Below are 15,847 nucleotides of genomic sequence, written 5' to 3' on the forward strand. Positions count from 1 at the left end.
CCATGTCATTGGCTAAATTGATTGTGACACACTGTTTGCCTTGCTGTGCAGCTTCAACACCCTGTTGTGATTTTATATTTCCAAGGCCTGGTGATTTCTGCACAGGTCTCCCAACTCATGCCAGCTCACAGGGAAAGAAAACCCACAGGCTGGATTCAGATCTGGGTTTTCACTTAATGGAGAATTACACTTGCCTGTGGCCCACTCGGGCAACTCTTTGAAACATTTGGCAAATGGAATTTAATGGAATTACACTCCCCATTATCTTAAGTATTTCACAGACAGCAGCGAAACAGATACTACCTTTAGCTGACCTGTCAGAACGACTGTTTCTGAAAATACTGTATGCTCAGGGATTTTGTACACATGTGCATTATACTGAAACTGGAAAACTTTACTTCTATATGTATGTATGTATATGTGCATGTGTATATATCAAGTATTCCTAAAAGAAAGCATTGATATCAATTTCTTTGCCTGTATCTAGAACAGAAATAAAATATAGTGATTTTTGTTAAACAATATCTCCAAACTTAGTTTTCACTGTCTCTTTCTACCTGATTGACTGATTGTGTCAGCACAGCTGTTTGCTAGCTTTTTGTATCTGCAAAAGCATGAAGAAAATGCTTTATGGCATTATGTATTCTCCAAAAATCAGAGGCATTTTTGCTCCCTCAATTCTTCCTAGTGATTTAGAAAATGAAGTGTTACTTTCCTACTTTAGGCAAAATACTTTGAAACACAAGAAGCTTTCCTATCAGACTACTGCAACATCTATGGTTAAGGTAATCTAAAAAGACCCCAGAGATCTTTTAATAATAAAATCCACATTGATATTTTCCCTCCACAGAGAAAGCAAACCAAATACCTGGAGTTTTCTTCTTGCACATCCTGTACAAAGCCACCAGCAAGAAGACAAAAAGGGTAATGACTATCAAGGTGATGACAATTGGCAAGATAACACCTGCAGAAGAGGGAGAATGTAGTGTCAGTTTGGGGGCCAGTGTTGATGGCCCCCGACGGTTTTGTAAAACAGTTGCGTTTCAGGAATAACTTTTTGATATATGCATTTTTTCCTCTCTTTTTTGAAAACAAGACTCATCTAAAATTCAGCAGCTGAAGTGATTATTTCTCTTTTAACATTGTACACCCAGAAAGACACCAAGGAGTTACATAAATCAGTAACATTCCCCACAGCACTTACAACCAGGGACAGAAAATGCAAGATCTCCTTTTTAAATGAGGACATTTCTTTCCTTTTATTATTTCCCACCATCTGCCATTTCCTGACAGGTGTTTCCCAGCCAAGAAACAAAAAGGAAAGAATTATGTAACGAAGAGAAGCTTTCCTGGGTAAATATATAAGCCCAGTTTCTCCCCATTTGTCTTCTCTCTGGCAGCAATCGGACACACTCAAATTTAGCAGGCACTCTCTTGCCTGCTGGCCTAAGCCCTGTGTCAGGGGAAGCTGTGGCTCCATTCCTGCAGCCTTCCTCAGCATCAGCCGTCATGCCAGCCTGATATTTAGAAATAGCATCTTCAATGACTCTTGATGAAATTAATATTTAATATTCATATATATGCATGTGTGCATATATGGAACTAGAGGGAGAGCCTGGAGACAAGATTACAGTAGAAAAAACATCAAACATATTTTGCTAAGCCAGTACTTTGGGTAGGAAATAGCAGATATGCAGCAACACTCTTGCCCTAGAGATGCATAATATTAAAATAAAAGATTAAGTAAAATGCATCATGCAAATATCAAGTGCTTGAAGAGTTCGCAGAAGACTCCCTTCTCTCCCATGACAATATGAACAATATATTCATATAATAAATTCAGAACAATATATTCATATACTATGTGCTCATAATGGTATAGGAACAACTTTTTTGTATGTTTTCTTGTGTCTTCTCCCACAGCGGGTGACTCTGTTCACTTTTTTTCCCCCAGTTTTATCACTTTGACTTCAGTCCTTGGGAACAAATGTGCTGCTCTCCAGTGAGAGTGGTGTCAACTTGTCAAGCTCTGGTTCTCTTTGAGAGGAGTTTTATAACAGGCAGTTAAATTGGGTTTGTAATAGGGTCTATGTCTGGTAAGGCTAGAAATAAAACTGCCAGTTTTGTTTCTCTGCTACTCCAATCACTCATCAAAAGCCAAACTGATCAACTGAAAACTCAAAAGGTGGGCAATAAAGCAGGAACACTCACTAGAGTAGTGGATAGCATCCTCTGGCACTTTATTCTCCCCAGGACTGCCAGAAGCTAGATTTGCAAAAGAAACAATATTGCTTTTCAGGTTAATAAGTAATTTCCAGAACTCTCCAAACAACTGCCCCCCAAAAATTACCCTCCCAAACCAACTTCTGTGTCCCCACTTCTAGAGCCATTTGGTGCTCCACAGTTCTCAATAATATCTGGATAACTTGGCAAGAGGCGTCTGCTTGTCCACTTACAGGTTACGAGTCACAAACTTTTTCATTTTTAGGAGGTTAAGGTACTGTTCAATATTAGAAGATCTCGACAAGCAAACAAACAAGTAAGAGTGTTGGGTTGATGTTCAGATGTGATCCTAGAGGTCTTTTCCAACCTTAATGATTCTATGATTCTATAAAAATTAGTCCTTCCTCCAAAAGAAGAAAGACCAAAATTTTTCACTGCTAATTAAAAAAAAAAATAAATCCTAATAGTAGATGAAGAAGTCTAAAGAGGTGCAATATTAGTAGCCAGCGATTTTCTTGGCAGCTGAGCATTATGAACGGATGTGCGTGCTCCCTCTGCCACATTTGGGGACAGCAATGACTGTTGGGAGCTTCTGGGCATTTTATAGGGCAGGGTTTAAAGGAATGAATTTCTACCTTCAGGTGCTAATCTGAATTTGAGTTGGGTATCAACAAACCCAAGATATTTATTACCTTGCTGCATACAGTCTGTGGGAAAAAAAATATCACTGAACTTCAAAAGAGAAAAATAAAAAGTAAACCTCAGTGATTCCCTAGTTACATTATATGGCATACAATATTGCATTCCATCTTAGACAGAGGCATGAGTACATGTGTGCTTACTGCCACTGAAGAAGCCGACCAGCTGGACAAATGCATAGCTGGATGCCTAGCATTGAAGTTGTAACGCAAGGCTGAGCACTTCCATTGCTCATTTAAATATCAGAAATGGCTCTTAAACAGAGGTGCCTGGGAAAGGTGGTCTGTTAAGCAGGGGGCCTAGTAGAGAGTCTAGCTGTGCCTAGACGTAGTGCAGACATAGTAGCAGCCACTGAGGCTCTGTTACAGGCTCTGATCCATTGCTCAGGTACCCATTTGTACCCCATACACTGTAGAGATGCACAGAAGAGGGCTCAACTCGATGGGTAGAAACTACAAAATTAGCTGGGTCATTAAAATCAGTTTCCTAGGGCCATTTTGAGGGCTAGCATACGATTTTGTTCTGCTGAGTCTCTGAATGACAGGTCCATCTTTTTTACAGATGGATTTTTATTTTTTTTTTTTACTTTTTTGTATAGGCAGAACATGTAATTCTAGTTTGCTGAATTAGAGTAACAAACAAGTTTTATTCGTCCCAACCCTGTAGGGGTTCCTTGCTGCACTGATTTTAAAAACTCAGGCCCACTACTGATAAACATTTTGGTGATCATTTTTTCTCCACTATTCTTCTGCCCATATTCCCGTTCTCACAACATACTGGTCTGTTCAGATATGTAAGAGTACGTTTTCTCCTGATGCAAGAAGAGTAAAGGAGGCAACAGCCAGGGGCCAGTTTCTCCACAGGTTTGCTGGATGTGCCAGTATACTGGCTTTTCCTGGTAACTAGGAGCCACATGGTCCTACTTAAAAATTTATGTGGATTTTCTGGTAGTGCAAAAGGAAGATTTGAGATAGGTGTGTTTTCATTTTTGTTCTGCTGTTGTGTAGCTGTGTGAATCTTGGGCAGATTGATTAGCTACTCTGTTTCCTTCCCCGCCCCCCCTTCATTTGTCTGACTAGAGACTGGAACCTCCTGGGGAAAAATGATCATTTACTAGGTCTTGTATGGTGCCTAAATAATACAGCCACAGCTGAGACTTTCCAATGCTATAGTGTAGGAAGCAATCATTGTCTGAGACCCTTAGCTCTGAAAAATCACTATGTTTCTTTAAAGCAAGAGTTGTCTCTCTGTGGTGCCTGTCTGCTGAAGGGTGATAATGTAAGGATGGAAACTGTAAGCTATCATCAAGTGACTGAAATAATTCTTCTGAATTCGTAAATCCATGTGATTGCTTTAGATTTCCTAGGGAAATACTACTGCCCTTTTTACTACCTTACCTGATATACCGCATGATATACAGGGCAAGCAGGCAATTATCACAGAAATAAGTTACCCTAGATACTGACTGAAAATGTCAACAGAAATAAAATGACACTGAAAAACATGAATATGTATCCCTGCATTTGTGCAACATCTCCTCGGGAGAAAAACTGAGGGTCCAAATTCACTGGTTATTTTCCTAGTTCTCTGTTAAATGACCAAGGTGTGAGTAATGCAGGAAAGGCAAATACATAAGTAGCATTTTAACTACTTGAGTCCAATCAGAAATACAGGAGCTAAAAAGAAGCACTACTGAATGAATAAAATGGGTTAAGGACTTAAAACCTTTAACTCAGTTATCCACTTCATTCATTGAAGTTTCTCACAAGCCAGCCCATCATGTCTACTTTCTCTGGATCTGGAAAGTGGCTCTGGAAGGTATTTTCCAGCTATGGATTGATTTGGGATCAGAACAACAATTGGAGTAATATATCCATCAAGGTAACAGGAGGGGCAAACTTTTGCTGGTGGCAGCAGCAGCAAGAACTACAGGGACCAGTGCAGAAGAGACTGTTTCCTGATAAACCCAGAGAAAGGAAAATAGGACAATACAGGTTCACTATCACAGGAAACTCTTGCCTTACTCTGGGACCTGCTGCTTCTAACCACAGGATGGGGAATGAGAGCTATTGACAAGAACAAGCTCCTTGGTAACACTCTATTTATATCAATTTCCCATTGCATCACGCAGTATGCTAGGCCTGATTTTTTTTGAGCTCCCACCCTGTTTTCTTTTCGGTATCTGCTAGTCCAACATGGCATTCAGCAGAAATCACAGCAAAGTTACTCATTGCTACAAGTTGAGCATCACTCCTTTGCTTCTCTGTACTATGCTTCAGGTTCATTCTTCCCTCAGAGCCTCCCTGTTCCCTGAATGTTTCCTTTCCTCTGGCTGCCCCCCTCCCACCTCATGCCAGCCCTTTTCACCAGTGTGCACAGAGCTCTTACTTGTCGTTTCTGTCGGGGTGCTCACGTGAAAGTCTGCAATAAAACAGAAGGAACAGGTTTGTTAGTAACCGTTTTAAGGTTAGATGTCCAGAGTCTTCACATCATACACACTGGCAGACTCTATCAATGTGCTCAGGAACTCCACAAGAAATGCTGACCAGAACTGACACGCTGACACTGCTCCCAAGCCCAGAAAGTCTGAGCTGTCAAAGTCTGCAAACATCCCTTATAGATGGGAGCATAATCCAAAGCATAGCCTACGCTGGGTTGTTATTCTGCTTAAGAGAAGAAAATCCTGAATTAATTGATACATTCCTAAAAAATTCCTCCTGCCAAAACCAAATAAGTGCCTGGGTGTGAATAGTTGGCATTTAACTGACAAATAAGTGTTTTATTAAAAGAACCTCAAATGCCTAATTGAGACATGTCTTCAAGTGTCACAAAACCCTTTAAAAATGAATCTTCATAAATTATCTTGGTGCTTTTGACTAGCAGACTGCTGAGCAGCAGGAGTAAGAGGCATTGGCAATGAAGAAGAAATGGACCTTGCAGAGTGCTGCGAACAATGCTTACTGGCCCACTACTGTGAGCTTCCCCCGGCCACTTCATGAGTTCTTGGTGCAGAACACTAATTTTTTGTTAGCTTTTTGTTAGTATTCTGTTGCTTTTGTGTGTCTAGACTGTAGCATGCCTGGAAATTAAGGAGGCTGTGAATACTTCACATTTGGAGGCTAGCCACAGACAACCATCGCTCCCACAGTGATTTTTATTACGTTGCTTTAAATCTTTTCAGCCATTACTCCGAAGTCAAAGGCAGCTGTGCACCTAACTCATCCATGCCTTTGAGAATATCCACCTGCGTGAACTGGCAGTAAAACATTTATCTGTTTGTACAAGACAGACTGTCTCTTGCCACGGGCAAGTGACCAGTGCTCTGCCTGTCTGGTGAGGCCTCTCACACTGGATTACTGGAGTTACCATGGAAAAAACCAAAATCCCTCAGGCACATAACCCTCAGTAGTCACTCATTATTTTGAGATATAAATCACAGCATTTGGTCACCTTCCTCTAGGCTGGAGAGCACTGTAAAAGCCCCCTTATTTGGTCTCTTCGGGGTTCACTGCTGCCACAGCATCTGTGGGGAGAGTGGTGATTCTGACCAACAGCTCCCTGGGACGAAGTGACCCACCAGCACGCCCTCTGGGTCCCAACTGTGCCAGGCTGGGAGACCGCAGAGGGAGCGGCATAAAGGCAGCCATAACTCCAGTCAGCCATTGAGCCTCTCCCCTGAATGCCCAGGGTTGTAGCACTCCTCCTCTCACTGGAGTCCCTGGGGAGTACAAATCCACTCTTACGCCCTCACTACCCATTCTGTGCTGTGGACTGATGGTTTGCACAAAGACAGCTCCTACCACCAGAGCCATAACATGAGTGAGACACATTATTCTACTGATGTGAATGTACTCTTTGAAAACCAGAATGGCTGCTCTTGTTTTTCCTCCTCTCTACACCCAATTAAAAACACGGATCACTCGAGCCACTGGGGTGCAAATAACCACTTGTGCTAATGATTTATGTGACAGAGCTTTAACTGCATTTTAATCACAAACATCCATGAAAAGCACATTCAGGTTGAAAAGCCAAGTACTTAAAAGTCAGAAGTAAGAGCTCTTCTTGAACACACTAAATATTAGTAATGCTAAGTACTCTGAAGGTTACAGTTATCTCACCCTGGCTTCCTAGGATCCAGAGGAGACTTTTTTCCTAAGCTTTTTATCATCTCATCAATCCATCTGCAAAAAACAGTGTCACCTTGCTCAGAGAGGATCTCTGTGATGATTCATTAGGCAATGTTTATAGCATGTTGGGCAACATTAACGACAAGAGCCAAGGAAAAGCTTTCAGGAAGTTAATAACTTGCCTGTCAAAGAAGGTTTGGAATGACACACAGTACAGAGTGCAGCAGGATGCATACCTGGCATTAAGGAAGAGCCCAAATATTATATGATTGCTTGTTACCTGAATACTGCCTTTCCTTCAGCCTATAGGGAGCGGGATCCCATGGAAAAAATACCATATGATCACACAGCAATGGTTGAACAAGAAAACAGTAAAGCCCTGTGTGTGCATATTGTTGGAGAACGGCAGAAGACCTTGTCAAGTCTTACAAATAGGTCGCTTCTCTATGAAACTTCAAGCCTTGTCTCCCAAGCCTGAATAGAGTTGAACTTTCCTAAGAAAACCTCCCAAGGTTATAATATAATTATACATTTTCCCTTAACTTGAAAAAAAAGTAGTGAACCATCTTGGCTCAAATTAGAGCAAGTAAATAAATAAATAGAAAAAGACTATCAAGCCCAAGACTGATATCCAAGTTCACCCCAAATACTTAAGGTTTGTCAAAGCTGTATGCACGTGACATTAGGCTCTGTCAACAGGAAGGGTTGGGTGACCTGCGGGTCAGTTTCCACAGGCACAACTAAACCCCACACTGCTGTCCCAGCCAGACCTTGCCACTTCAATGAACCCAGACAGCAGAAAAGATTCCATGTAGGAAACATGACAGCAGCCCCCTGCCCTTCCTTCAAGGACTGTAGGAGCCTCCTGAGCCTTTATTATTTTTTAAAAACTGCACACATCTACAAACAATAAATCTACAAACATCGTTCCCAAAGATATCTCACCCAGATTCTGCTAGGGCATGAAAAATGTATAGGAGAAATCTCGTGCCCTTCTCTCTCTCTCCCCATCACCAGTATGCAAGCAAGGTGCCAGCTCACTCTGTGTTCAGAGATTGCTCAGCTGTGCCAACAAACAAAGCTGTGCTTATCAGAGCGGTACAGCAGGTACTTTCAGTCTGCATTTTCTAAATAGCTATCCAGTGCCCTTTATGGTGGTGGTGTCACACACTGCTGTTCTACAGAAAGAGAAGGAAAGAAGGCAAGGCAGCATTTCACTTGCTAACATAGTTACCGTAGTTGTTCTAGCTGCCTGTTCAGAGCTTACCACAACCTTTGGTGCTGTGAGTTAGGGGGTAGATGCTCTGCGTAAATAATCTGGGAAGATTTCCGGATTCATCATGAAAAGTGAGGTGTGCAACACTAGCTGTGATGGGTCCTCATTGTGCAGTAGGGAGGACAAGGATAAGAATTTGGCACATGATGGTGGTTTGATTTGGAAATACCTGCCTGAGTCAGTCAGCACTGGTTAGAAGCTTGACAGATGGAGAAAAAGGCCAGTAACTAACCTCTCCCCACTGTGTTCATCAACAACTACTATCTAAGCAGCCTGGATTCACTGCATTTTGCTGCTTCTGTTTTTGGAGGGCAGCCATGTGAAACTGTGTTCACTGGCAAAACAAATGAATAAATTTGGCTGATTACTCAGCGAGGATACCACAATATAAATCAAAGCAAAATGAAGAACTTTAAAAAACCCTCCTTGCCCAAACCGTACTCTAGGTGTGTAACTGTGTTAACTGAGGCTTTGCTGTATTTTCCATCTGCAGGTACTTCGATTTTTGTGTCTCTGTCTTTGTGAAGAAGCTGAAGATACAGTGGGTAATTTTTACCTAATATCACTATCCAGAGTTCCTCCACAGTTTGTGTACAGAAAAAGTCAAACTCTCCTTGTCTTACTCATAAGAATTTTTTCTTAGGGAGATGCCTCCTGTGAATCAAGTGAGTAGGATTTATAATTGGAGGAGTGCAATAAAGATATCAATAGATGCAGCAGGTTGATTCATCTGACAGTTTATTATAATAGATCATTTGATCTCACCACCCTGCTGGGTGAACTTAAGCTTATACTGCTTCATGGATTTTTTTGTTGTTTAGGTCACAGAACAAAAAGCTACAATACTTGCAGTTTCTCATATGTGTTTAGACCCTGACTGAGCCATTAATCTCCAATTCTTCATTAATTAAACAAAAGGAGAAAATTAAATATTAGCAAGCAATCCTCTGTGGAGGTGGAGAATGAGGAGGAGGTATATTATACATGACAGCCAAAGTTAAAGTTAAAGAAGCGTATGTGTCAATGGCACGCATGCAGGTTGTTCTCCCTGCTAAAAACAGTCCCTATTGCCTTCTTTAGCCTGGGTGAGCACCACGCAGCCCCTCCTTCATGGCTGGTGGTTTCAATCTTCTTTAATAAGCAATACTGTTCTCTGATGTTTCTCCAAGATCTTTCCTAGGCTCCCCCACTCATTTCAGTTGCTCTCCAGCTCTCTGTGGCACTCCTCCCACACCCTGATCTTTTGCTATGGCTGACTGGAAATTTCACTTCAAAATGTGCTTTTTTTCTTCTTCTGCAGTAAGAAAGGAAATTTTCACCAAAATGGCATTTTTCAAAAAAAATGGAAGATGGTCTCAAAACTAAATATATTCTTTTGCATTGAGGTTAGCCAGCTGAATTAATTTGGTTGAGCGTAACAAATGGAAATGTTCTGTTTTGGATCATTTTCACATTAATTTGTCTTCCCCTGAGCTCCCATGCAGAAGCTGTGGCTTGGGTGCGTTCAGCTCGCAAGCTCTGCTACCCTCTATGGGCTGCAGCGCCAGCCCCATTGTGCGTACCAGCCACTGCTCTGGTGAACAAATTGTATCCAGCCCCAGTAGAAGACCCTGAATGTGAAATTTCAAAGAGTTGGGAAGAAATAATCCGATGGCAGTGAGAGAGTCAGCATTTCTTCTAATATCAGCACAAAATGAAACAACTGGCTTCACACTTGCATTGCTTTAAAAGTTATTAGGGTGCAGCATATGGCTTCCCTTGGACCTGAGTGACTGCGCATAGAAGAAATCTGTTTAGAGGGAACCAAAATATTTTTTCTCAAAGTCTTCAACGTATACAGGGAATAAGGGAGCAAGGATGGTCTAAAGGTGTACCCGTTTGGGATAAGCTACCTAACTCCTCAGGGTGTAATGGGATTTCTTGCATATTTAAGCTGCAGGAAAGAAGCAAGGAGCTGGTGCTGTGAGGAGACAGGAAGGGTGCAAGCGTAAAAATCCTGGTGCAGGAGGAAGTGATTTTGAAATGGTGGTTTTACGAGAACTCAGAGCACTGGCTATGCCAAGCACCTAGACTGACTCCCCCTGGATAGACGGGCCTTTTCTTTCTCAGCCAGGCAATTTTAGTCCTGGCATCTTGAGTAGTCCCCGAGCTTGAAAAGATTTATTGGTTTTACAGCAAAGTGAGCTAAGTAAGATGATGACTTTCGCAAACAGACCCAAGGAATGTCGTAAAACTTTCCGGGAAAATTTTAAATGTAACATGTAATTGCGCAAACAATATAACAGGTAATTCACTAGATGAGATCCATAGCCAGATATGTATTACAATTTCATTTTAACCTGGAGAATTTACCTGTGTGAGAACCTTTAATTAAAAACATTATAATTTACTACTTTATTGCAGTGTACCAATGGTAAGGTTTCCATATCATGCACGTGTCTGCCAAAAGACACAAAACCTAACAGGATAATCAAGTAATTACAGCTCACAATACGAGCATTATGGGGCATAGGCTTATTGAGATAATTGCAAAGAATCCTCTCTAAATCAGTGGCCTTGGATTAAAAATTTAAAAATTCCAACTTCCTTAAAATGCTTATAATATCTTTTTGCATGCCTCTAAACATTTCAGTACATACTGAACATATGATATGTTTTTTCTATCTTTTCTATCTTTTCTATCCAATCCTATCCTCTGTGAGGAAAAAAAAAAAAAATCACAGTACACACACATGCTAATCTTCCACAAACACAATCCAGAGGTTGTAAAGTCTTGTATCCCTTGGGGGACGTTAAAGATTAATAATAACTGGGATACATGAACAAAGTCAGTGTCCTTATTGGATTTACATACATGTAGCCAAAAGCAAGTATTGAGTGAAGTGAAGGCTCGAGAGACCTTAGGAAAGCCTGAACAAGTGGTTCTTCAAAATCTAGGAAAGTTAAGCAAGCTAGAAAGCATAATAAATGATCACTCATACGATCTGGCTTCTACATTCACCGCAGTGTTTCTTGGTGGATAAATACACCAAAACACACCCAAAAAACAATAAAACTAGGCTGGAGTTGGGAAGGATTAATATCTTTTTGACCCTGCATGTGACCACGTTGTACTTTGAACAATGCCGTTTAATTGGTAATATACATTAACTTGCCCTCCAGATTTATTAACCGTTGTAAAAATTATAGCTGTTTTCTCCTTTGTCTCCTTTGCTTTGCAGCCAGAGAATTTATCTTGATGACCTCCTCTGGCAGTCAATGCTACATAATGACCACATACAGCATATATAAGGATTGCTATTATCTTTTGCAATTTATATCCTCCTGTAATGAGATTGAGTATCCCAACTGAATGTTTTGAAGTTCACTCATCACTCATCATAATTCATGGCTAGATCACATGGACACAGTGTACCCTGCATGAATAAGGAGGTGGCCCTCATTCCAGGACAATGCACAACAAATTAAGAAGAGATTAAAAGTTATTTGCACCTTTTCAACTGTTTATAGGAAAATAGACTGTATGTTTTCAAGACTTACCTGAGGTTCCAGGAGCAGAAGTGGTGTTTTGTAGAGAGGTTGTGGAAAAAGACGATGACGACCATCCTGTAGTAGATGAAGCATCCAAACTCTCATTTTGTGCCAATTGTGTTCCACTTGCTTGTGTAGCTGGAAATGAGACAGATGTTCAGGTAAGGTACATCTGTACAAGCATTGTCCTAGATCCTGGACCATCCCTCAGACAAATGCTCCCACCATCATAGAAGAGACTTAAGGACAGAAAACACTACAGCTTCTGGTAACTGCTTGTCAAGTAATGAACCATCTCTATGGAGGAGTTACTTCTGGCATAGCTAAGGCATCTTTAAAGCACATCCTCACATGAGAAACAGCCTCACATCTGTGCCAGAAGACAGCCTAGAGCTCTGACTTGGGAGCCTGGAATAGCTAGACAGTCTTGCACCAAAAGCAACACAAACAGAAGAGAGAAGCTCACTTACTGCCCTCTATCTTTAACCTTCATTTAAAAATAAATAGATAATTATAAAAAGCAAACTTCAGCTACAATGTCACATAACGTGATATTGTAAAAAGTTTTAGGGATTATAATTAAGCGCAAAGTTAATTATTTCATTCTGTGCTGTTAAGACCTAGGAAATAATATATCCCTGAAAACTAATGTATGAAAAAATTAGTGTCTTATTTCTGCTTTTACACAGTCAACAGAAGGTCAAGGCCATCTGTGTCACAAGATTTTCAGCCTAAGGTGAGTCCAAGACCACGGGCTCAGGCAGTGCACTGCACCATCGAACTGAAGGTCACCGAATGACAACAAGAAAGAATTGAAGTTGTTCCAGCACAACTGATAATTCCTATGTCTATGCTCAAACCTTGGCATAACAGGCAAAACAGTGCCTACTGAATAAAACATAGGGGTGCCCAAGAGTAACCTTATACTTCCTTTCTGATATAAATCAGAGATGCGACTGAGCTGTAAACTGTTTTCGGTGCCTCTTCTTATGAAATTCAAGCACTGGAACTAAAACAACTTTAAGACATATTTAAGTCAAATGAGTGCAACATCATGCACATGCAATATGTGAGAATGCTTCATCGCGTGCTTTATTCAGAAACTCTAATTACCAGTTTGGTGCCTCAAAAAAACCTTTTCTCAGGGAAAATACCACCCAACACCCAAAGGTCCCTATTCTACCACCACAGACCTTTAACTTGGTCTTCCTCTTCCCCTCTTGTTTATTGAGTGCAACACCATGGAGAGGCAAGCATCAAAAAAATCAATGAGCTAAGAGTAAGTGAGCTGGAGCTGCTGGAGTCAAGGGCTTCATACAGCTTTGGAAACTGAGGGGATCTGGGCAGCCAGGGATGGGTTCTTTGAAGGTTTAGGTCTGGAAGGAAACTGTACTGAAAATTATGCAAAACGAGCTCAAATGTCTAAAACTTTCACTGGGATTCTATTGATGAGAAGCATAATTTCACAGTCAGCTCCCTCCAGAAACTTCAGCATTGAACCCCTTCAATATGCAAGCCTAATCTGCAGTAGAGATGCATGTAAAAAGCCCTTCTACTTAATTTTTACTATGGTATAATGCAAGGATCTGAGAACTTTAATAACTACTGCATTCTCATCATAGAAGCCTTGAAAGAATCTTTAAAAGCAAACCTTTTCAACTTTTGGTTCTTACTGTCGTTGCTTCAGACTAAAATTTTAAACGCTGAATTTCAATCCGAGATCAATTTAAAAAAAGCAAAAAACCGAAAGAACCTCCCTATTCCTTTAAGGTGGATGAGCTTGTAATAGTAACAGCAACCGTCTTGTGGCTCCCTTATCATAATTTAGTAAAAGTTTGCATGGGAGAATGAAAAATAAGGCAAAATAACAGTAAGCCTTCATGTGCAGAGACATTCAAACACAAATATGCTTTGTGAACACTGCAAAACAATCAGGTGTGTGGGAGAGATGAGAAGGGAGGCGGCTAGTTGCCTTGTAACCCCAGAGAGAGATGTTTTCCCATGGGGATCACACGTTCCAGGTGTCCTATCAGTCCTGGCAGCAGCCCAGCTCCGGGTGCTCCTCTTGTGTTTGGGAGCTGTGAGAACAGATTGTTCCTGGGAACACGGGCTGTGCGCTGGATATGCCTCGGCGGGGGATCGGGAGGGGAGGGATGATAGCATTTCCACTGATTATTTTTTTAATTCAGCCTGGGTGAGATTCTTCCTGTGACTTGGGTAGCACCAGGTATGACTCACACCTTTACCTAGGGCTTGGCATGAAGCTTGTTGCATTTATTTCGGCAGACTGCAGAACAGGTTCCTTTCTCCTGGTGTTGGGGTGAAATAGATGTGTTACGGTGCACGAGCCTGTGCCAGTTTTCACTGCTTCCAAGATGAAAACCACAACCTGGCAGGGAAGGTTCCCTTAATTCCACTGTACTGTTGTAAGATTAAATCCTAGCAATCTAATTCTCTGCTGACTTGTGGCTTTGAAGAGGCTTTTATGCAGCATCCAAGCCTTATGCCTAATATGCAGCAGAGGCTCTACCATCAACACATTTAGCAGATTGAATAGCTTCTGTGCCAAAAGCCTATGGGAACAGAAGCATCCATATCCAGCCACTGCTCACGTATGCGACGGCAGCACTGACAGCACAGTATGCCTGCTAGAAATCTGCCTTTCTGGTAAATCCCATAACTCATATCTATGCAAGGTTGAATTTGATCTCAACAGGAGGAGACAGTGCAAGTCCTTACTGCGGTGCCCGTGCTCTGCGCGGGAACAGGCGGGGGACTCTGCGCGGGCACACTGTGACTCAGTTCTGCTGTCCCCACTGACACATCGCTGCAGTAATTCATCACGCTTCGGCTCAGCCAGCTGTAGCAAAGATTTCTGCCTGCCTGGCAGGGGGAGGCCCGGGCTCGCAGAAAAGCAGCACAGCAGAGGAGGGTGGCTGCTGCTGCTGCAAAAGCACTCACATCATTGGTTAATGGTTTGATGTCAACAGCTGATTATGAATAAAAATGGTAAAGCAGGAAAAATTATAAAATACCTGTCCGAATGGGGCCGATTGCTGAAGCAGTAGAACTCCCTGGTGGTGATACAGCTTTCCCTGCTGGTATTTTGATAAGATAAATGACAGTGTGTTAATACATATTTGTCAAAGGCATAATCAACAACGGGAAACCTGAAGCTGCTCTGCAAAGCTTCTGTCTGAGCCTCAGGTATTTCCTTACTCTTTGTGCTCTGAAACCCCCTTGTTTTCTTTAACCAGCTTAAATTCAACATGAATCTTCACTTGTTTTTAGCATGATTTTCTGCTTAACCAATGTATAGTCCACATAATTTTGGCATTTCCCAACAGTACTTTAAATTTCATTTACAGCAGGCTATTACCTAACTAGCTTTGAAATCATAAGGTGCTTCAAGTAAGCATCAAATTCTCTTCATATATTCTTTGCAGTGCATAGAGTATAGATATCTGTACATGTGTTAAAGCCATATTTGGCCAATCAGTGAATCGAGGAAACACCTATACAGGGCAAAAGGAGCTGCACCCAAACCATGTTAAAATGTCAGCATGAGGGCTTTGTAAGGTAGAAGACTAAACCTTCTTCCTTGAGCTCGTATCTTTAGCATAAACACACACATAAGTCTCACCCCTAATCAATAGCCTGAGAAACCATTTGCATTAACAAATGCATTCATGAAAGCTTTGAAAAATCTCAGTGTAGCAAAACCAATGCAACTTCACACTGGTTCAGAGGAATGGAAAGTGGCTAGGGTGGTAACCAATCAGATCTCATTTTCAATGTTTACACCTATAGCTGATCGCATCTGCTGTCTGCCAGCTTTACATTTTCTGGTAAGCAAAAAACCCCAAGTACTTCAAAATATATGTTTTAAAACATCTCTCTGCCTAACATGTCTCAGCAGCCAACTATACTCAGTGTTTACCTATAGCATGTGGTAATTAACCGAGGACAACTTAGCAATATATGTTACCAT

General features: G+C 41.4%; 1 protein-coding gene across 5 annotated transcripts in view; it reads right to left on the bottom strand.

The window, feature by feature from the left end:
• Positions 1 to 15,847, bottom strand: part of EMCN (endomucin) — a 55,699-nt gene that overhangs the window by 16,057 nt on the left and 23,795 nt on the right. For all 5 annotated transcript variants that reach the window (XR_010372707.1, XM_064450022.1, XM_064450019.1 and 2 more), the window contains exons 4-8: positions 14,892 to 14,954; positions 11,866 to 11,994; positions 5,311 to 5,343; positions 2,212 to 2,265; positions 869 to 964 (exon numbers count right to left, since the gene is read on the bottom strand). Coding sequence is in view for 4 of the 5 variants with exons in the window: in XM_064450022.1 (XP_064306092.1) it covers positions 869 to 964; positions 2,212 to 2,265; positions 5,311 to 5,343; positions 11,866 to 11,994; positions 14,892 to 14,954 (375 nt within the window). In the remaining variant the exon portion in view is untranslated. The remainder of the gene's footprint in view (positions 1 to 868; positions 965 to 2,211; positions 2,266 to 5,310; positions 5,344 to 11,865; positions 11,995 to 14,891; positions 14,955 to 15,847) is intronic.

This window comes from Phalacrocorax carbo, chromosome 4, assembly GCF_963921805.1.
Source record: "Phalacrocorax carbo chromosome 4, bPhaCar2.1, whole genome shotgun sequence".
Classification (NCBI taxonomy): domain Eukaryota; kingdom Metazoa; phylum Chordata; class Aves; order Suliformes; family Phalacrocoracidae; genus Phalacrocorax; species Phalacrocorax carbo.